Here is a 19,868-nt window from a genome sequence, read left to right as displayed (position 1 = left end):
TGTATACACGATAACCCCTTGTATCCATCGGACACTCTAACCGTCTTTGTCAACAGTGAATGCATTAGTCAACACGTCACAACAGTTGGGAAGCGACGTTAGCGTCTAATAACCACATCCTTTGCCTCAGGTCTCCACCATAATTCTCGTAGGCCTGGTGATTTTTAAGTTTCTCAAACACACACACACACACACAGTACACGCGTACGTAATAGCAGAAAAACGACGACGTATCTTTTGATTTTATACAGCGCAATGCTTTTTATTAAACTACATACTGCTACTACTACATACCGCTGCTGCTACCACTGCTACCGCTGTTACTGCCACTGCTGATGCCACTGATACCGCTGCTGCTACTGCTGCCACTGCTGCTGCTGCTGCTACTGCCACTGCTGCTACTGCCGCTACCACTGCTACTGCCAATGCCACTGCTACCACTGGTGCTACTGCCACTGCTGCTGCTGCTACTGTCACTGCTGCTACTGCCGCTACCACTGCTGCTGCCAATGATGCTACTGTCACTGCTGCCACTGCTACCACTGCTGCTACTGCCGCTACCACTGCTGCTGCTGCTACTGTCACTGCTGCCACTGCTACCACTGCTGCTACTGCCACTGCTTCTACTGCTACGGGTAGTCCTGGCTGAGACGACAAACTTTTGGACGCGGCCATCCCGATTCATCGTTATACTCGTCGACACTGTGCACGGGTACTTTTTTGCATTCGAAATCTTGGTCACAATTTTCATGATTTCATGATTCAAAGAAAAGAGAGAGAGAGGAAGAGAGAGGAGCAAAGTAGCAGAAATCATTTCCATGCAGTGCTTTTATATCTTATCTGTTCGCTTGGACAGCTGATCCAAAAAAGGAAAAAAAGAAATTTAATTGACAGCGTCACTTGCCAGCCCAGGTGATGCCATGTTACACCGACAAGCAGTGTTGGACACGCCGAACTATGGGTCTGTCATCTCCCGAGGCACTCGGAATGCAACCTCACTGACATTCCCCTTTACAATGTGCTCACTTCAGGCTACACGTACACACTAGTCTTGTCTTTCTACATGGCTCTCACGAAGTGTCTCCACTTGTTAAAGTATAATGACGCGCTTTTCTTCTACTCGACACTGAGGTTACACAAGGCCTAGACTATCGATAATGGCGCATGACGGGGGCATCGTCTGTTGGGAAGCTATACCGGCGATCCGTGATTCCAAGTGGCAATCGGTACAATGCTTACAGAAGCCCCACTACACTTTGTGCTCTTACGCGCGTTTGAAAGTACAGGCGCGTGTGACATCCAGGAGATTAGCAGACTCTCGCCGTATGTCCATGGGTTTTTGTACTCTGGCGGTGCATCTGCATTGTCTCTAGGATGACCGTCCAAGAAGAACTCTTCATTCTTGTCGCTGTTGCGGCTGCTGCTGTTGACGCTACAGCCATTGTTCTGGTGGTGTTGTTGGTACATTGCTTATTTACATGTCACCGTCGTCACGCGTCTGCTAGTGCTTGTCGTCACCTTTGCTGGTGACGTTCGTTCCTCAAAGGAGAAGTGGGAGTGAGAAAAGAAGTGCCTTATGTGGACGAGGAGAAGAGACGGAAGAATGTGGTTTTGATTGGGAAGCAATAGAAATCAAGTCTCTCTTTTCTTGTTTGAATGGCACAGAGCAGCTCGCACCAGAACATCAATGCTCGACTGGGTTACACGCAGTCCGTAAGGTCTCTTATGCATGTGCACACACCAGGAACATCAAGATGGCCATCATAGAGGAAAGCGGGTGTGCTTTTAGCGTCATTGATAGTGACGTCTATGTATTGGCTTTCTCCCTGTCTCTCAACGACATATACCTACATTTTAATATTGTACAGCCAATCTAAATTTGAAATCCGCATTGAAACACTATACTAGCTACCAAGGCCAGGCTCGCATATAATACTGCCACACATAGGGTTGCATTGCTAGCCATGAGCTGTTGGATCTATGATAATGTTTTCGATGATAGCCACATTCATGTTCTTTTCCGCTGCCTTCGAACGAATAGAGGAACATTTTGCTTCTGCGGGTAATTGCGCCAATGATGTACCATCCATGTTTTTCGGCTATAAAAAGAAATATGCGCAATGTAAAGATATTAGAAGTGTTGCTGGAGAATCAAAGTGAGCAAGGTGGTGTGGTAGTAGTGAAAGAAGACAAAGTCCGGTTGTTGCCCATTATATCCACTTGCTTTATCTCGCCGGTTCTATCGTATTCAATACTTATCTGAGAATAAGGCTACAACAAAGACCGTGTAGCAGATGATCATGTCTATCATAACATAATGCTCAGGAGAAATCAACGACATACTAGGGATACATACAGCATATATTTACCAGGATGTATACAACGCCACCGTTGGTCAATGCCCTGCATAAATAATTTACAGCTATCGACTCACGCACATAGTACGCAGAAATCATGTCGAACAAGCAATTCTGCCTTTCTCCAATAAAAGCCGACGACAGTGATTATTTGATAGCGTCGTTTGGTTCCAGTCAGCCCACTCTTTACGTTGTGATCAAATTCAGGTTGCAGATCGTATTTTATTTGCATATCAACATAAGTATTACTACGACCATGGCCATCCAATGTTAATCTACACTCAGACGGAAGAACCGACCTCCCACTCCCCCAATGCTTGTCGCTTTCTTGGAACAAAAGACTGTACAATATTATGGCACGAAAGAAATACGCAAATATAGTAAAAGCATCAATAATTCTTCTTCGCTGCCTGCAGAAAGGGAGATATTGTCTCAGAAAATGGGGCTAAAGAATAATTGTTAATGCCTTTTTGTTTAAGCTAGGGATTACAGTGAACAGTAAAAACAATAATATCACAGGGAGTTCATCAGGTCAATAGGCTGCTGGCCATTTCAGTGCGTGGCAACGCTCGTTTACAGTATTCAGAGCAACTGATTATACCTGTATGTATGAAAAAGTGCCACGCTGTTAATTGTTTGCGCTGCAAGTAAACTTTAGTAGTAAAATGGATCTGTGCGACATAATTTTTGATCAAAACAAATTTCACATCGAATACCGGATTCTCCAGCACGTGAACAAACTGGCAGAACTAGCCGGTTCCATATTTGAAGGTGTGGGATGTCCATGCCATTATGATCAAAGTGATTCTAGCCCAATTTTGTTCTGCTACGGAATCAGGGTAATGTGTAGCAGTATGTAGTATGTAAATGGACTGTTTTGGCGGTTTATCATATAAAAGTTTAGCACTGTAGTAATAGCCAAGAAGGTATGTCCACATTGGTTGCACTTTATATTTATTGTCCATTAATTTATCTGGATTCAACTGATACCAAACTCGATACTCAGCTAATAAGATCAGCTACCTATGTAGAAATTATGTAAACATTGATACCAAAAAAGTAAAAAGAAATCCTCAAAGCTGGTCGCAGCAACTGTCGTCCGTGAGTGTCAAGTCTGCCGCGAGCTCGTGAAACAGTGATGATGATAATCCACATTAATGACGCTCCGTTTCATATTAGTATGACACTCGCTTGATTACCATCTAGAAGAATTCCGTCAATTTAAAGCAAGGACTTCGTTCCTTTCAGTAGAGCTACACCTGACTTTGACACTTATAGAAGATATATATTCCTTGATTAAATCAATGAAAATGTACACGTACATTTTCAAGATGTATGCCTGAAGATTACACTTGATGAACTTTTTTATAATATCCAACTGCTTGTTATCATAAGTATGTAGTCCCAGTCAATAATACAAGCTTTTAACTTGCTTTATTATGAATATGGGATCCTCCAATCGATAAATCATTGGCTTTTTTCTTTTTGTATGGTGGGGAGCTACCGCATGAAGCGCCACACATCTTATAACTAAGATACGTAGTTGACGTAAACGATTCAGCAAGCGAAAAGTAATAAAACTACCTGTTCTTTTGTATATATAGTCTTTACAGGACAAGCGTTACTCAAATGGGTTCCTTGGCGATACTAGTATTGATATTACGCTGTTATGGTGACTTGCCTTACAGTAAACCATACACCTGGGCTCACTGGGTTATCGCAATCACAAAATAGGAGATTGATGGCGTAATATTAACGGATCGGAAGCAGCTCGGATCAACACATACACGACCGGGCCCATCACAGTGCACGTGTCACTGGAAGGACTAATGTTGGTCCGCGAATTACCATAACAGTCACTGTCATGCGTGCGTCGCCTCTCGACACACACGTACATATTCTTGGACAATCTCAAAGATAAAAGCATGGACGACGACGAGGAAATGCACGACTCTTCTAGTACAACCAGTAGTCAACCGCAATCGGTACTATTTTATGACTGAAAAATATCGCACACACACGCAATTTGACGCCTTACTTAAATATATCTGTTAATAGTGGATCAAGTGGTTTTGTTCGCTTGCTAGTCATGAATACTACTGTCAAGTCGACGACGATTTTATTGAAGACGGCTTCAATTTGACTGGACTAGTGCAGCAAGTGCCCTTATACAAGGAGGCTCTAGAACTAATTCTCGACATGGAACGCGAAGAAGACGAAATGAGCTCCACGATACCCGACGTCAGCATAGTGCAGCCGCATGCAGAGTTGCTCTATGGGTTGATTCATCAGCGTTATATCAATACCAAGGCCGGACTTTCTCAAATGGTGCGCGACTAATTAGAAATGGATTGGGTGGTGGAGAAAGAAAGGGAGAGACAACAAGCTCACTGAAAAAAAAACCATACCACGCACTTCATCCGTCCACACACACTATACATATCAAAAAAAAAGCTGTACAAATATAATTCAGGACACTTTGGGGCATGTCCACGGTATTTTTGTGAGAAGATGCCAATGCTACCGGTGGGTCAAGGCGACCAACCCAATGTAGGGCCTGTCCGGTTGTATTGTCCAAATTGCAAGGATATTTATATGTGCAATGGCAAGTATGCGAATGTGGATGGTAAGTGACACTATTTTAAGATAACGAAAAGAAGAAAATGCATCCATGCATGCACCCCGCAAAAAAAATTCAATTTGCTAACCAAAGTATGATCTGACAAACAGGAGCTCATTTTGGCACAACATTTCCGCATTTGCTTGTCGAGACGTTTTCAGAAGAAATCAAAATGAAGCAGTCAAAGACATATGTGGGTCGGATATTCGGGTTTCGCGTCAGTGAGCAATCTGTCAGTGGTCCTCGCATGCAATGGCTCCGCATGCCAGCTGCTCCTCCTCAATCACACTCATAAACACCATTTGTATAGCACGATCAATAGTTTACGGAAGAGATGAATGCATATATTCGTATTATGTACAGTCGAGTTCACATGTGTATATATGAATGCGTGTAGTGTATTTTGGAGAAGGAAGGAGGGTCAATAAAAGGGAGGGAGGGGTTATAGTGGTTGGTGTCGGTTGGTTAGTGTTCTTGGACATATTGATGGTTGCTGATTAGAGAGAAAGCATATGATCGAAAGAGAAGAAAGTGGCGTGATTGATTGCTTTTCAGGAGTGTCGAGTGGAAGAATTGATCGTGTTAGGTCATGACGACGACGAAGAAGAAGATGCCGACGATAGCGAAGAACAGGCCGAAGATGGCTGGCAACAGTAGATATTTTTGAACCATTCGCTCTCCATGATCTGGCTGGTACCGATCCGCTTGTTTGGGTTAGGATCCAACATCCGATAGACGAGGCGCTTTGCACCGAGCTCCATGCCCTCAAAGATATCGATGCCGCATTCCTTGGCGCGCTTTCGCACAGACTCCCGACCCCTATGAATAGACAATTCGCGTTCATGTTGTGTCTGCAGATTCTTTTGAGCCAAGCGTTCCCGTTTTGCATTCTCGCGTTCTTCCTCGACAAAGCGACGGAACTTGAGATATCGGTCGTAGTTATCGTCATCACCCTTTTTCGCGACCTGCCACATGTGGTTACCGGTGCGCATGGCCATGTAAATGACAGCACAGCTCCAGACGTCCGTGAGCTGAGGATCGTATTCAGACTGGACAAACATTTCTGGGGCAATGTAGGGCTCAGATCCACAGACGCCGCGACTGTACATGGCTTTGCACTGGGGTGTAGGACGGAAGCAGTCGGCGCCGCCAAAGTCGGAAATCTTGAGGCAGCCATTCGATGTCAGCAGTAAATTTTCCGGCTTCAAGTCCCTGTGAGCAATGCCCATCCGGTGCACGTAGCTCACGCCCCGCATGAGCTGCTTGAAGAAACAGTTGGCCTCGGGCACTTGGAGTCCGGACGAGGCAAAGTCGTAGATGAGGTTGAACAGGTCGCCGCCGTCGCAGTATTCCATCACTTGGCAGTAGACCGCCGAGGTTTCAGTCAACGGCAGCAAGTCCAGGGTTTCAATGACATTGGGGTGATGCAGGATAGACGAAATGCAGAATTCTGACGTCAGCCGTTTGACATATTGCTTGGTGCTCTCGAGGCCTTTTTTGCGAAATTCCTGTGTGCAGATGCGGTATTAACCGTTTCTTTAGTAACGGGTAAAAGAATGTCCAGCAAAAGGGGGGGTTGTCTACGCTGCCACAACTCCATCACAGCAACCGCACGTGGTTTTCACTCTTTGAAGAGCCCCGTCTTTACGCGACCCACGAAGCAAAAGATCCAAATCGTAGAGTCCGTATATGGAAAGGAAAAGAAACGAAAGAATTTCTTTACCTTGACAGCGTATTCGTGACCCGAGGGATCAGCCTTGTGTACTATTCGGACGACACCAAAGGCTCCTTTTCCGATCACTTCTTGACATGTACCCCACTTGTCTGATAAACAAACGTCATTGTTTCCTGCGCGTTTCAGCTCTGCATTCACTGCAGCCCGCTCCTTTTGCACTGCCTCCTTGGTCTTCTTCTCGTGGTGGCCACCACTGCCGAGTGCGGGTATCTTGAATCCTTTTGCTGCCGCAGGCAAGAGACCTGCAGCCAGATGGTGGAGTGACGATGACAGCTTGTTGGCTGGCATGCATTTGATGCAGTGCGCGTGGGTGCCATCTGGATGCTGGACAAACCGTGATAGGTTCTGGGTATGTTGCGTGCGTGCTGATATCGTATGAACGGAGTGGCTGGAGCTCGTCGAGGGTGTTCTGGAAACCAAGTCTGGTGGAAGTGACGTTACGTTGCGAAAAGAAGGCCGTTCGGGTCTTTTGTCCAGTATGGGCGATGTGGGTTCGGATGGGGGCGTGGGTGGTCCATCATCCTTGATGTTGTTACGCTGTTGCTGTTGTTGCTGTTGTTGCTGTTGCTTTTGCAGCACCTTTTCCTTGTGCTGCTGCTGCTCCTTGGGATGTAAAACCGCACGAAAAATCCCCATGGCCCTCACAGAAGTATGCGAGTATGTGTTGTGTGTGCGTGCGTGTGCTGATGACGGTGTCTGGGAGTGAGCACCAGGTGTGTAAGTGTGCGTAGTGGAAACGAAAGGGAGGAAATAAGAAAAGAAACCAGCAAGAGAGAGCAGAAGTAAGAGGAAACCACAAACAAACTATGGCTCTGGAGGTGGGTGAGTGAAGATAAAAAAAAAAAAAAAAATTAGACTTTTCTAGCCCACTGACTGAGTGCAAATAAAAAGCGTAGTACAGACCACCCCAAGAATTGTCCTCTTTTGGAGAAATCAGCTCAATTGCCCTGTCGCTGTATGGGTGTGTGTTGGAAAGACTTGGCAGCACCGACTACAGGAAAAAAAAACCTCCGCCAAGTTTTTCAGCGAAAAAACAAGGACTCTGTTTATATATACGCGACATACCCTGTACATATATAGTCCGTGAGTACGCTGCTAGTAGCACCATATGCTACAATGCTACAATGCTATGTCAAAGGAATTCGTCTTGATTTCCCCTTATTAGCTGGAAACATGTGCCACGTTGTACCCATCCCCCTCCGTCATCTGACAGCATCGCCGCCTGGCTGATGCAGGTGCGCTGTTTTCGCCGTGTGGGTGCACTAGCCTGGATCATAAAAGGGAACCTACCTAATCTGCTATCCACACCCCCATGCCAGTGCTGCAAGCCAAAGCACTCTTTCGTTTAGCCGGAGATATTGCCAACCAACCCCTATTGTTCATACAGCATTACATAATCCTACACTCATGTCGTATCTTTCCCTTTACGCTTATATCCAACTTGCAAAGCTACCAGTATTTTTTTTTACTAAAAGAGAAGATGATTCCCATTTTATTTTATTTTTGCTTAAAAAGTTTTTTTCCCGAGCTCCCAAATCAATGCGGCACCCAGGTCCGCAAAGTTGGTAAAGTTGAAAACCGTCAGAGTTTTAAGAACACGCGAGAAATAGAAGCTTAGAACAAGCGGTAGGGCTTGCCCATGGAGGACTTCAAGTAAAGAGACTTGACGTTCTGCCAGTTCTTCTTCAACAAGGAGACCAAGAAGTTGATGGCCAACATGATGTTAGCAACCAACTGGTCTTCGGTCATCTTGACGTGACCAACGGCGACACCCAAGCAGAGAACCTTCTTCAACTGGAACTTGATGGTGGCACGGATCTCGTCAGCCTTGGCAGACAAGGGGTCGTTGTGCGAGACGGCAGTGGGGAACTTGCCGACCTTGTGAAGACCGGGACCCAAGAGACGGGGGATCTGCTTGATCAAAGCCTCGGAGGCAAGGAAAGCATCGTACTTCTTGGCCAACTTCTTGATCAGCTTCTTGTTCTTGTTGAGCTTCTTCAAATCCTCAACCGACTGGAATTCCATACCAGCAGCCTTGGCCTGGTCACAATGGAAAGCATCACCCAAAACACAGACCGAAAGGTTGGGACGGGGAATGTTGGGAAGCCTATTGTTAAAAGGTTGGGGTCAGCATTTTCTGTATTTTTTACTGTTGTGCACATGTCCCTCCTTTTCTGAGCGCAGGTCGCGCTCATTTGACATTTTTAACATGAGAACGACAAATACTTGATGGTACCCGAGAAACGCTTGTCACGCTGGGGATCGTAGTTCTTGAGACCAATCTGGAGCTCGATGGTCTCAGTGAAGTTACGTTGCTTCTCTTGCGAGGCAGCAATGATCTGGTTGACAGTCTCTCTGACGGCGGAACCACTGACTTTGCTGTAAAGTTTTGAAAAGTAACATGAATGTTAGTGCTAAGCAAACGATGTTGATGTCTTTGCAGATGTTCGATGGATCGATAGATAGATGGATGGATGAATGGATTGTTGGACGGATGCATCCATTCATCCACCATATCTATACATCTTCGTATTGAGGATTTTATGGATGCGTTACCTCATGGCTGAAAAATCAAAAGGGAAGGAGTCCTGGTTTAGCGACGAGGAACGACAATAAAACCGTTCAACTTTGGGTTTTGAAATTCCGCCGATGGCTTTGCTCTGACCACCAAAATCCGTAAAAAGTACATCGATCCACGACCCATTTATTTTATTCGCATGGCGTATCTGTCGATGTAAATATCATAGAAACCTTGTTTGAAGATAAGAAAGCAGGCAGCAATGGATTATTGCTGCGACATGTCGCTCCTATTTATTGATGTAGTCAATTAATCACATCTTATCTAGCTATTTAAATGTGAAGTACTTATTCTCGACTACATAGTGAGCTGGATATAATCACTGATACCATTGTCTAATGTAATCATACCATTTTCTGCAAACCTAAAGCTTATGTAAAGGAGCATTATAGAGCTGCAGTTTCAGTAGGTTTAGTCGGCGAGCAACGACATTAATGATAATGAAGATTGCAGTATACACCTATCACATACATCAAGTTAAATTGTTGCCTTAATGCTAAATAGTAAAGGTGGAATATGACATGTGTAACACAATACATAAGATGTGGCTCACCTGTCTGCAAGTTACCTTTTGCGGGTGGTGCAATACAGATCATAGTTCAGTTTCGCGATTCCGTTTTTTTTATTCATTGCTTTCCTCCCTCTCTTTCACTTTCTCTTCGCTATATGCCACTCACATTCCTTCTATTCATCCCTTCTTTCTTGTCATTCAATATTTTCACCCTCTTAGCCAACATCAGCAACCATGAACATGAATAAGAACCTGCCGGAAGATAGCGGCGATATACCATTAATGTCCCCTCCCCCGAAATACGAAAGGAGCAACAGCAGTGACACGATGATCTCTGGCTCCCCTTCATTCCGTCAACAACAACTGGTAATTTCCTCGCCCACTCAACGTTCAATATAACAAGTGTATCAGATATACGCTTACACGAGCCGTCTCGAAAACAAATGCTCATGTGTTTGCTATACTTTACTTACCCTGTTGTATATTAGAGCCAACAAGATCGTCAGGATCTTAAACATATAGCGATCCTTCCTATTCTTAATGTAATATTCACGGCCGTTTTGGTGGGCGTTCTGATATACATATATCAGTCGGCCGAAGGCAAACCGTTGGACTACAGAATGGCAGGGATACCCCTTCCAGCTTTGGTTGCATTGATAATGACACTACTCAAAATGTGTCTCGCTGGTGGTATTGGATAGTAAGTGGTTTTCGTCACCGCTCATAATAATAGAGAGCTATTTTTTTTTGTGATGATAGCTAATACTTGCATTTGTGTACTATATTCGCATCATAGCGCCGTTTCAGAGTTCAAATGGATCCAGTTGGAGCGAGGCTCTCAACTAAGTCTTCTAGACGTATACGACGCTATCACTCGAGGCATTGGTGGTAAGAGTCGTGAAAAACTAAGAAAAATTTGCTTGTATATATACAACTTTTTTTCCCTTGTCTATACTGGTGATACTCAAAGATGTACATTTTTTAATAACGTAAATACTAAATGTAGGTATGACTAGTGTGTTTTCGGGAATCAGGCCTGACTTCATCCTGTTTCCCGCCATTCTTCTACAGCTAGGACTTATTGCCATGGGTCCCAGCTCACAGCAAATTTTGACAGCCTATCCAACAACCCACTGCGAGCCCATGGACGCTCTCGGGCATTTTACCAACCTCGAAGCCATAACCATGGCATCGTGGAGAGCAGAAGGTAAAGATATCCGCAGCCTAAAAGGCACAATTGCCGATTATTTGCTTGAATTTGCTCTGGACGGCGCAGGAAACAGCTATAGCGTACCTATCGGTGACTACTGTCCCTTTTCGGCGGTGAACTGCACGATGAATCCCGTTGCTATGGTCTACAACAAAGTCGAATGCAAGCCTGGTTCATTCAACGAGACATTGATCATCAGTGAGCTGGATCGGTCCGTCATGACAGTGCGCGAATTTTATAATTATACGGACGGCACCAGTTACGAAACGTGGCCGAATGCGCCACACTTTTTTTATGGTGGAAACATGCAGTATCGAACAGCGTTTGATATTGACAACTATACAGCAATAAATGATCCTGGAGCACTACCGATAAGCAATGATACACAAGAACCGCCTCCCGGAACAATGTTCGCGGGCGAACAATCAATGGTGGTTTTATCTTACAATGGAACTGCAACACCTGTACAGGGGCTCACGCTAGAGGAAGTGAAGGTCCACGAATGCACATTTGTGCCCTATATCAATCGGACAAGCCTGGTATTTCTTGAAAGAGATGGAAAGCGTGAAGCCGTAGAAACTACACCAATCGAGATGGACTATGCATTATTATCTGATGAAGCCCATTGGAGCGACGACAGTAGCATAACCGAACAAGATCGTCTCATGTTGAATGCTTACGCCCTGCAAGTCGCTGAACTGAGAGCTATAATCGATCAAGACCAAGACGAATTTAACGACCATGTCAGCAGCGAATGGTACTTTGTAAACAGTGATATAAACACCATTGAGAATTTCCTCAAACATCTTGCTTCCAGAATGGACTTGATAATCGTATTTGGTCGACCAGAGCGTCTCGGTACTGTGGGTGGCGAGGCATGCTACAATCTACCGACTCAATACCACGTCGATCCAGCGGCGTACTATACTTTATCGCTCTCTTTACTAGTCCCCATGGTTTGGTGGGTTTCGGTGTGGATCTTTGCGCTGCGTCGTACGGGTGGCGTGTCGCGTGGTAATTCACAAGTGTTGCTTTTGGTGGCCGGGTTTACTGCTGCTTTACGACGCCGCTTTAAAGGCATGTCCCACGCCAGTGCAAGTGCTATTTTCGAGCGAGCGAAACAGACGGATGTCAAGTTTGGTGAATTGACCTACTCGTCCTCCTCAACAGATCTTCATCGCCACCAGCAAAGTACAAGACGTGGTCACATTACGTTTGGTACGCCGGATCAAATATCCCCACTCTTTCAACGAAATATCCCAGCGACAGAAGCAACAACCGCTTAAAACAAGTGGATTCAAACTATGTTGTTCAAAAGCAAACATTACAGTAGCTACAATATCAATCGTTCATTTTTTATTTGGACATAGCATATGCATATTTCAATACATACATACAAAAGCTCTTATTTGAACCTGTACATACAACGCAGAGCTCATTATCAACCCATTCAAAAATATCAGTAAAGCGTGTGCTGATATTACTGTTCCAAAATTGAGAATTACAAGACAAAGCACTCGGACAGACTACAAAGGAAGCATCTTGAAGAAAGATTATTGGTCATATGAAAGGTTGAGCTATGGACCATGCGTTATACTACATATAATAGATGGGGACATCGCCACAGCCACATGTGTTTCTCCAGTAGTCTCTGATGTACTACTCAAAGTTTTCCAAATAAAGCGATTATTTTCTGCGCCCACTGTTCCTGCACCAGAATCTTTGTTTTTTTTTTGCGTAACATGCTTCTATATGCAGCAATATCCAGAAAAATGCCACAGATATGTCCGGTTTCTCGGTTTTCTAGTTGTTCCATCATACAACAGTGCCATATCTTGCGTATTCGTGAATACTTTACCAAATGCCATTTGCTAAGCACCTCTTCAAAAATGGAAAACTAATGATCTGGGAGCTTTAAAACTGTAAACAAGAACAAGATATATATTAAACGTGAAATGTAGACATAGTATGTGTGTGACAGTCGAATGCAAAGAAAGTGTGGCACAGCAATTGTAGATTACCTTGAACAGTACAACAAAAAGTACGATATGTTTTTCCCGCTTCTCTTTTCCTGTGTTCTTTTCTTCTTCTGCTAGCCTTCCGGCACTTTTGCATTCTCCTGCTTTTTATAATCGCAGCGGCAGTAGCCAATTTAATGAGCAACGGCAACAGAGATCATCAAGAAAATGGCGACAGTAACCAAACGCCTTTTTTAGCGCCTCCTCCAAAGTACGAAAGGAACAACAACAGTACTACTGGTAGCACGTTTTTCCGGTTCCCTTCAATTCGTCAACAGCGACAACAACATGAACTACTAGTATGTAAATCTTTACTTTCTGGCTATTCGTGTATTAAGTCATACCTCTTCTTACAATTACACCTTTTATCCTTCTTTTACAGAAAGAGCATGATCACCAAGATATCGCTAGTATAGCACTCCTACCCATCCTCAATGTGATCCTAACAGCCATCTTGATCGGCGTTTTAATCCACGTCTACCAGTCTGCGGATGGCAAACCTTTGTCATACAAAATGGGTGGGATACCTATTCAGGCTTTGGTTGCATTGATAATGACATTAATCAAAATGTGCCTTGCTGGTGGCATAGGATAGTAAGTTTTTGCACATAGTGAAGGCTACTAATGGCATCATGTGTTAATGATATTGACTAATACGATTACAATGCAGCGCCATATCAGAATACAAATGGATCAAGTTGGAGCATGGTTCCAAGCTCAGTCTTCTAGATGTATACGATGCTATTACCAGAGGGATTGGCGGTAAGCGAAACATAAAAAGAGAGCTACATAGGGTCTAAACCATTGTCCATTGAAGAAAGAAACGCACTAATGCTAAGTGTTTTAACTGTTGCAAATGCACTATTAGGTATTATTCGTGTATTGATGGGTATCCGACCCGATTTGATCATAGTGCCTGGCATTATAATGCAGCTAGGATTGATTGCCATGGGTCCAAGCTCCCAGCAAATTCTAACGGCCTATCCAACGTCTTACTGCGAATATCAGGACGTTTTAGGGCGATACACCAACCTGCTGCAAAACGAGACGATCGCATCGTGGGACTTGGATACCAGAGATATCCGCAGCTTACGAGGAACAATTGCCAACTATTTGCTACAGATGGCGATGGCCGGAACAGCGCAGAGCTGGAACATCCCAATGAGTGATCTCTGCCCCGCGTCGGCCGCAAACTGTACCATTGAAGCAATTCCAATAGTGTACAACGTAGTCAGGTGCAGTCCTGGCTCGTTTAATGAAACCTTGGTGGTCAGCGAGCAAGACCGGTCGGTCAAGACGGTGCAAGAATATTACAATTATACGGACGGCGAGGATTACCAGACTTTGCCACATGCTCCAAACTTTTTGTATGGCGGTAACATGCAGTATCGAACAACGTACGATCTAGGCAATTATACACAGGCCATTCAAGCAGGAGGAGAAGGAGGAGGAGGAGGAGGAGGAGGAGGAGCAACAACAACCAACGATTCTACCACTGCACCGCAGCCAGTACCACCAGCAGGAACAGCTTTTGCGGGCGAGCAAACTTTGGTGGCTATCTCACATCTCGGAACAGCAAGCCCGTGGTTGGTACGAGGGTCTGAAATAGCAGTCCATGAATGTACACTAGTGCCGTATCTCAATCGAACGACCTTTATCTTTTTGGAGAGAGGAGGAGGTTTGCTCGACTATCTGGAAACTACGCCAATTGAGATGGACTATGCGTTACTATCGAATGCATCACATTGGAACAATCTGGACAACCTGAGCGATCAAGACCGTATCATGGTGAATGCATATGGACTACAAGTTGCTGAGCTAACTTATTTGATCGATCAAAACATGAAGGAGTTTAACGATGATGTCAGCACCATGTGGTCCGTCAAGAATAGCGATAACGACACCATTGAGAATTTTCTTCAGGATCTTGTCTACAGAATGGATCGTATAGTAGTGTTTGGCCGACCGGAAGGTGCATACTCTGTAGGTGGCATGGTATGCTACGATTTGCCGACTCAATATCATGTCGATCCAGCTGCATATTATACTTTGTCGCTCTGTCTACTTATCCCCATGTTTTGGTGGGTTGTCGTTTGGATCCTTGCACTGTATCGTTCTGATGGTGTCTCGCGTGGTAATTCGCAAGTGGTGCTTTTGGTGACCGGACTTACTGCTGCTTTACGGCGCCAACTCAAGGGAATGTCGCATGCGAGCGTGAATGATATTTTCGAGAGGGCGAAAAAGACCAATGTCAAGTTTGGTGAAATAACCTCCCTCTCTTCGTCGTCAGCAGCAGATCAGCCGCCAGCAGTAGGAACAACAAAACGAGGTCATGTTTCATTTGGTACACCAGATCAAATAGCTTCGCTTTCCCAACGAACACAAGCAACTACAGCTACAGCTGCGGCGACAACATACACATAGTGGTGTTATTTTTACACTATGCTACATTAATCAGTATAAATGATTTTGATCATTTGATTTGCTCTGTAAAAATATATATTTATATATATATAAATTCTCTCGTTGTACATATAGCTGTTACATGCACACAAAAATACTCGTCTTGTATTTGCTTTTTCTTCAGTTTATGACACTATACACATGGTACTGCGTCTAATCTTAAATTAAGCTCTTTCATATTCTAGCCACTAAGATGGGAATATCAATTATTTCGGTTTTCACTATGTATTATTGCCCATGTATCAAGATTGTTTACAAAGGAGATTCGTCAATGACCCGTGTGATGTGCAAGCTAAATTTTGTGTAATGAATCCTAGCCAGCAGCACTAAATTTTTATCAAAGCGTGCTCCTTCAAGAATGCTATTTGGGGTTACGTGCTGTTATTGCACACATCCGAACCTGTGTTTTCTCTCACTTTAGCTAAAATATCAGTAGTTCGTGAAAACAATTTGTCAGATCATAAACTCACGTAGCATCCTTTCCCCAGGCCCAGCAATTACGTTGATACGAATAAGGGATGTGCGATGTTTCTTGTTAGCGTCTGTTGACTGGATGCTGACCCACTAGAGGGTTAATCCCCTCTGTACTGTATTAAGAAATTAATATGAAGCTCCAAAACTAAATCTTAAAGTGACAGTGTATGCTATACACTGATATATCACTTCCGGTCAACGATTCAAAACTACATACAAATTTTTAGAGACATGATGTAATTTCGAGCGAGCAAAAGGGCCATGTGTCATATGCGTTAGAGCTTATCAATGTGACGTAACAGTCAATGATACTGCATAGTAGCTTTTATGTACATCAAACGCTTTTATTATTATTTTTACTATATACACTGGCTGGTGTAAAACGGTTTTGGGATAGTTGCAGCGGAATGAAGAGCACGAATTGGGAACAGCTGGGTTTTACTCGACATCCATTTCAAAGCTCTTGTCGTGCTCATGCTCGCGGAACCAGTGTTCAGTCCTGGACTTCAAGTCTTGGACATTGTTGACAGGTTCTTGGTCAGCCTTGACGTTGGCTTCGCTTTCGGTGGCCAGCTTTTCATTCCACTTTGGTGCCGAGGTCATCATTTCGTTGGTCCATTGTTCATTCGCACCTTGGGTTTGATCTTGCGTAAAAACTTACTTTTTAGCGTCCAGGCGTCTAACAGGGATAATTAAAGATGACACTTACTACCCACTGGAAAGTTGTTCATGCTTGGCTTGTTCACTCCCATGCCTTGACGTCTATACATGTCACAACAAACGGATTATGCGGTTGGTGTAAGTCCTCTGCTATACGACTACTCTTTAGCCAATGCAAAACCTCCGTTACCCTCCAAGAGAATACGCTCGTCGAGCAGTGACAGAGAATCGGTTCATGGTTATCGAAAGTAGTTAGAGTTGCTTTTGAATGAGAAAAAAAGAGATTATAAAGGTGATCTGCATGAATTTCAGACAGGGCTTTTTATAGGCACTAAACCATACTGAAACAAATCCGACACCCAACCAGTTTCTCATCTGAAACAATCACCATGGCAACACAGACAATGAGTGTGTGTGTGTGTGTGTATACGGTGAATATGTATATATTTTTAGGAGAAAGAAAGAGGCAAGGAGATCCCAAGCAAAGAAGAAGAAGAAGTAGATCATCGTGTAGAGAATAGAGAAAGAGAATAAAGGACGACGAAAAGGAAAAAGATATGGAAGGTAAAGAAAAGAAGAAGTATACAATGCAGAAAATCCGATTAACAGGGTGGGGGGCTGGTTATGGTTATGGTTGTGGTTATGGTTGTGGTTGTGGTTGGGTAAGGAAGAAGTGGGGAGGGTGGGACATGGAATCCTTTTGCTTATTCTTTCTTCTCTTCTCGCCATGGAAAAGGCGCCCTGTCTTTTTTGTTGCTGTTGTTGTGGTTGTTTTGATGATATTCAGTTCATTTTGTTTATATATAAAAAGAAGCTCTTTACAAGAAGTAGTCGGGAGTGCGTCGGCTGACATGTGGTTCACCCTTCCTGGGTGCAGGGTCGAATTGAAGGCTGTGATCACGAACCAATGGTTAGTCTTTCTGTTGCTGCTGTTGCTCTAGTTTTAGTGCAAAAGAAGTGCGCTTACAAAGAGTATTTCAGGTGTTCGTCAATCTCCATGATTGCTGCTTGGTTGCCGCAACGGTAACAGTAGTTGGGAGCACTGAAGATCGTCACAACGTTGCGGTCGTGGCACCAGTTATAGCCCTGCAGATACATAACAACCATTGCATTCTAAGCCAACCCATTCTCACTTCTTTCTCACTAAAACGGGCTTTTTACCTCCATGACCAACTGATGTGCTCTGGCGACCAAGGTCAAGCCATTGTTGTGATTGAATGTCTCTGAGATATCCTGTCCAAACGTATAACCTGCGCCACGCGGCGAGATACCCCAACCGCATCGGTCGTCTGGGTCAGACCACAGCAAATCGCACATGGGGCCTTCATGAGGCACTTCTTGGATACGATCCAGCGATCGCACCTGGTCCAGGGTATCAATCGACGGCGAGAGACCTCCGTGAAGACAAAAGATCTACTTTCAGCAAACAGCTCTTTCTTTAGTTCTTCCTTTTATCTTGGTAGAAGCGTTTCCCTTTTATATGCACAGAGATTATGCATAGAGAAAGAAAGAGAAAGAAAATGACGCCGTACCTGGTCTTCAATGAGAGCCGTCAATGGCAAATAATCGAAAAGATCGGTAAAGATTTTCCAAACGTTGGCGTTGCCATACTTTCGCAAACATTCATCATAGAAACCATAGACCTGTGTAATCTGGCGCGACTCGTGGTTGCCTCGGAGGATCGTCACACGGTCCTTGTATCGCACCTTGAGCGCTACCAGCAACGTCACCGTCTCCACAGAGTAGTATCCACGATCCACATAGTCGCCCATGAACAAGTAGTTAGTGTCAGGAGAGTTGCCGCCAATGCGGAACAGTTCTTGCAAGTCGTGGAATTGACCGTGGATATCGCCTTTTTTGTTTGGTGGTGTGCCATACATACATATAATAGGTGGACGCGTATGTCTTTGTCAGCATATCGCTTCAACTCGTAATAAAGAAAAAGACAGGACACTATGTGTATGCGTGTTTGTAAAAATAAAATGAGAGAGGAAATTACCGCATACGGTGACCGGGCATCGGACAGGTTGGACGTTTGATTCCTCGAGAAGAATCTCGCGTGCCTAACAATCAAGATCAGAATGAACAAAAGATGCATACGGGGTTATATGCTTATCGTGTTTAATCCCTTATGCGATGATAATAGCCACTCCATCCCCTCCTTTTTTTTCCTTTCTCCTTTTCAGGTAAATAACGAAGCCTGGCTATGAAAGTCAAAAAATAAAAAGCACACCTTATCGCAAAGTTTCTTAATATCAGCCTCTGGCAATTGTTTGCAGTCGGAAAGTTGGGCGATCCAAGCGTCCACATCGGCAACAGAGCTAACGGCAGTCATAGTTTTGCGTGTATGTGTAGTTGTTTAGAGATGTTCTTGTGTGTGTGTGAGGTGCGGGGAGGAGGAGTGGTAAGTTTTGTATGATGAAAAGAAAGATGAAAAGACTTGAAAAGTTTTTTTTAGAATTATATACGTGAGCTTATATTTTTTTTAAAAAGACGAAAAGAATCAATGAACGAGATGCTTCTCAGAAAAAAAAAGGGGGGGGAGGGAAAGCTACCTACAAAAAGATGGAGAAAAAGAAAATGATGGAGTTGGGGATGTAGTAATAAGAGAGAGAGAGAGCGAGACAGTCTTTTTTCAGCAGCTCGGTTCTAGTGAGGGGAGCCTGAACTGGTCGATGACGATTTGCGATCTCTCTCTCTCTCACCCTCAACCCTCCTCTCTCCCCCACCAGGCCCATCTCTGGCGGAGTACGCAAGTGGGTCCGGCCCGAACATGGTCATGCGAACACGGTGTACGCGACAAGACAAGAAAAAAATGTGAGCGTGAGCGTGTGACGTGTTCTGCCATCCCCAATAGGAATCAGGATTACAGTTCCCCAAAAGGCGTCTCTCTCGCGCACCTTCTTTTTTCCCTCTTGCTCCTGCAAACCACCACTGCTATCAAATTTCACAGTAAGGAAAAGAAGAGGTGCGTACCTACTTTTTGCATTATTTTCGTTCTTCTCTTTTTTCCCTTTGCCTCAGAGCCATCGCTGCTGCTATTCCCTCCCACCTTTCCTTTTTGCCTTTCTTTTGAAACATCGTCGGAAAACCCTACCACGCCCCTCTCCCTCTTTTTTCTGCTTCTTTTGTTCGTTCGCTCAAGCAAAAAAAAAAAAACCAAGCAGTTTTCTCCGCCCTCTCTCTCTTTTTTTTTTGACACCAAAAGAAGCCTTATTATTATTACTTTTTGCATAACACCC

The 19,868-nt window shown here is 44.2% G+C and overlaps 7 protein-coding genes across 7 annotated transcripts; 3 read left to right on the top strand and 4 right to left on the bottom strand.

Annotated features, from left to right (window-relative positions):
• Positions 1 to 4,231: 4,231 nt before the first annotated feature.
• Positions 4,232 to 5,058, top strand: BDB00DRAFT_547407 (casein kinase II, regulatory subunit). The gene is made up of 3 exons (XM_053117809.1): positions 4,232 to 4,342; positions 4,416 to 4,685; positions 4,812 to 5,058. The coding sequence occupies exons 1-3, from the start codon at positions 4,283 to 4,285 to the stop codon at positions 4,989 to 4,991; spliced, it is 510 nt and encodes a 169-aa protein (XP_052984210.1). The 5' UTR covers positions 4,232 to 4,282; the 3' UTR covers positions 4,992 to 5,058.
• A 506-nt stretch (positions 5,059 to 5,564) lies between these two features.
• BDB00DRAFT_756065 (serine/threonine-protein kinase) lies at positions 5,565 to 7,000 on the bottom strand (the record flags this gene model as incomplete). The annotated part of the gene is made up of 3 exons (XM_053118877.1): positions 5,565 to 5,765; positions 5,886 to 6,485; positions 6,701 to 7,000. 3 exons carry the CDS (start codon positions 6,998 to 7,000, stop codon positions 5,565 to 5,567), a joined length of 1,101 nt encoding a protein of 366 aa, XP_052984209.1.
• Positions 7,001 to 8,170: 1,170 nt separating this feature from the next.
• BDB00DRAFT_802710 (60S ribosomal protein L1-B) lies at positions 8,171 to 9,300 on the bottom strand. The gene is made up of 3 exons (XM_053121968.1): positions 9,269 to 9,300; positions 8,939 to 9,091; positions 8,171 to 8,819 (listed from the first exon to the last, which is right to left on the bottom strand). Exons 1-3 carry the CDS (start codon positions 9,271 to 9,273, stop codon positions 8,327 to 8,329), a joined length of 651 nt encoding a protein of 216 aa, XP_052984208.1. The 5' UTR covers positions 9,274 to 9,300; the 3' UTR covers positions 8,171 to 8,326.
• A 2,058-nt stretch (positions 9,301 to 11,358) lies between these two features.
• BDB00DRAFT_802707 (uncharacterized protein) lies at positions 11,359 to 12,413 on the top strand. Its single transcript, XM_053121967.1, has one exon. The coding sequence runs from the start codon at positions 11,419 to 11,421 to the stop codon at positions 12,295 to 12,297; it is 879 nt and encodes a 292-aa protein (XP_052984207.1). The 5' UTR covers positions 11,359 to 11,418; the 3' UTR covers positions 12,298 to 12,413.
• An 899-nt stretch (positions 12,414 to 13,312) lies between these two features.
• On the top strand, positions 13,313 to 15,492 carry BDB00DRAFT_935978 (uncharacterized protein; the record flags this gene model as incomplete). Its single annotated transcript, XM_053129212.1, has 5 exons — positions 13,313 to 13,328; positions 13,412 to 13,623; positions 13,700 to 13,791; positions 13,898 to 15,289; positions 15,488 to 15,492. Exons 2-5 carry the CDS (start codon positions 13,544 to 13,546, stop codon positions 15,490 to 15,492), a joined length of 1,569 nt encoding a protein of 522 aa, XP_052984206.1. The 5' UTR covers positions 13,313 to 13,328; positions 13,412 to 13,543.
• A 912-nt stretch (positions 15,493 to 16,404) lies between these two features.
• BDB00DRAFT_868072 (uncharacterized protein) lies at positions 16,405 to 16,863 on the bottom strand (the record flags this gene model as incomplete). Its single annotated transcript, XM_053126420.1, has 3 exons — positions 16,405 to 16,610; positions 16,676 to 16,728; positions 16,817 to 16,863. The coding sequence occupies 3 exons, from the start codon at positions 16,861 to 16,863 to the stop codon at positions 16,405 to 16,407; spliced, it is 306 nt and encodes a 101-aa protein (XP_052984205.1).
• A 282-nt stretch (positions 16,864 to 17,145) lies between these two features.
• BDB00DRAFT_547193 (serine/threonine-protein phosphatase 2A catalytic subunit alpha isoform) lies at positions 17,146 to 19,071 on the bottom strand. Its single transcript, XM_053117808.1, has 6 exons — positions 18,860 to 19,071; positions 18,626 to 18,689; positions 18,159 to 18,478; positions 17,788 to 18,039; positions 17,594 to 17,712; positions 17,146 to 17,517 (listed from the first exon to the last, which is right to left on the bottom strand). Exons 1-6 carry the CDS (start codon positions 18,959 to 18,961, stop codon positions 17,445 to 17,447), a joined length of 930 nt encoding a protein of 309 aa, XP_052984204.1. The 5' UTR covers positions 18,962 to 19,071; the 3' UTR covers positions 17,146 to 17,444.
• Between the last annotated feature and the right edge of the window lie 797 nt (positions 19,072 to 19,868).

Source organism: Zychaea mexicana (assembly GCF_025766255.1).
Source record: "Zychaea mexicana strain RSA 1403 chromosome Unknown BDB00scaffold_7, whole genome shotgun sequence".
Taxonomy (NCBI): domain Eukaryota; kingdom Fungi; phylum Mucoromycota; class Mucoromycetes; order Mucorales; family Lichtheimiaceae; genus Zychaea; species Zychaea mexicana.
The sequence above is the reverse complement of the archived record's forward strand: the minus strand, read 5'-3'. Positions and strand labels throughout refer to the sequence as shown.

Bases quoted from the DNA above. Each gene is read 5' to 3' on its own strand.
- BDB00DRAFT_802707 (XM_053121967.1), top strand. From the start codon at position 11,419: ATGTTCGCGGGCGAACAATCAATGGTGGTTTTATCTTACAATGGAACT.
- BDB00DRAFT_802710 (XM_053121968.1), bottom strand. The intron at 8,820-8,938 runs GTATTTGTCGTT...TTTTAACAATAG, and splicing joins CGTTTCTCGGGTACCATCAA to GCTTCCCAACATTCCCCGTC.
- BDB00DRAFT_547407 (XM_053117809.1), top strand. From the start codon at position 4,283: ATGGACGACGACGAGGAAATGCACGACTCTTCTAGTACAACCAGTAGT. The intron at 4,343-4,415 runs GTACTATTTTAT...ATCTGTTAATAG, and splicing joins CCAGTAGTCAACCGCAATCG to TGGATCAAGTGGTTTTGTTC. The intron at 4,686-4,811 runs GTGCGCGACTAA...TCAAAAAAAAAG, and splicing joins AGGCCGGACTTTCTCAAATG to CTGTACAAATATAATTCAGG.
- BDB00DRAFT_547193 (XM_053117808.1), bottom strand. From the start codon at position 18,961: ATGACTGCCGTTAGCTCTGTTGCCGATGTGGACGCTTGGATCGCCCAA. The intron at 17,713-17,787 runs GTAAAAAGCCCG...ATGTATCTGCAG, and splicing joins CACATCAGTTGGTCATGGAG to GGCTATAACTGGTGCCACGA. The intron at 17,518-17,593 runs GTAAGCGCACTT...TCGTGATCACAG, and splicing joins GAACACCTGAAATACTCTTT to CCTTCAATTCGACCCTGCAC.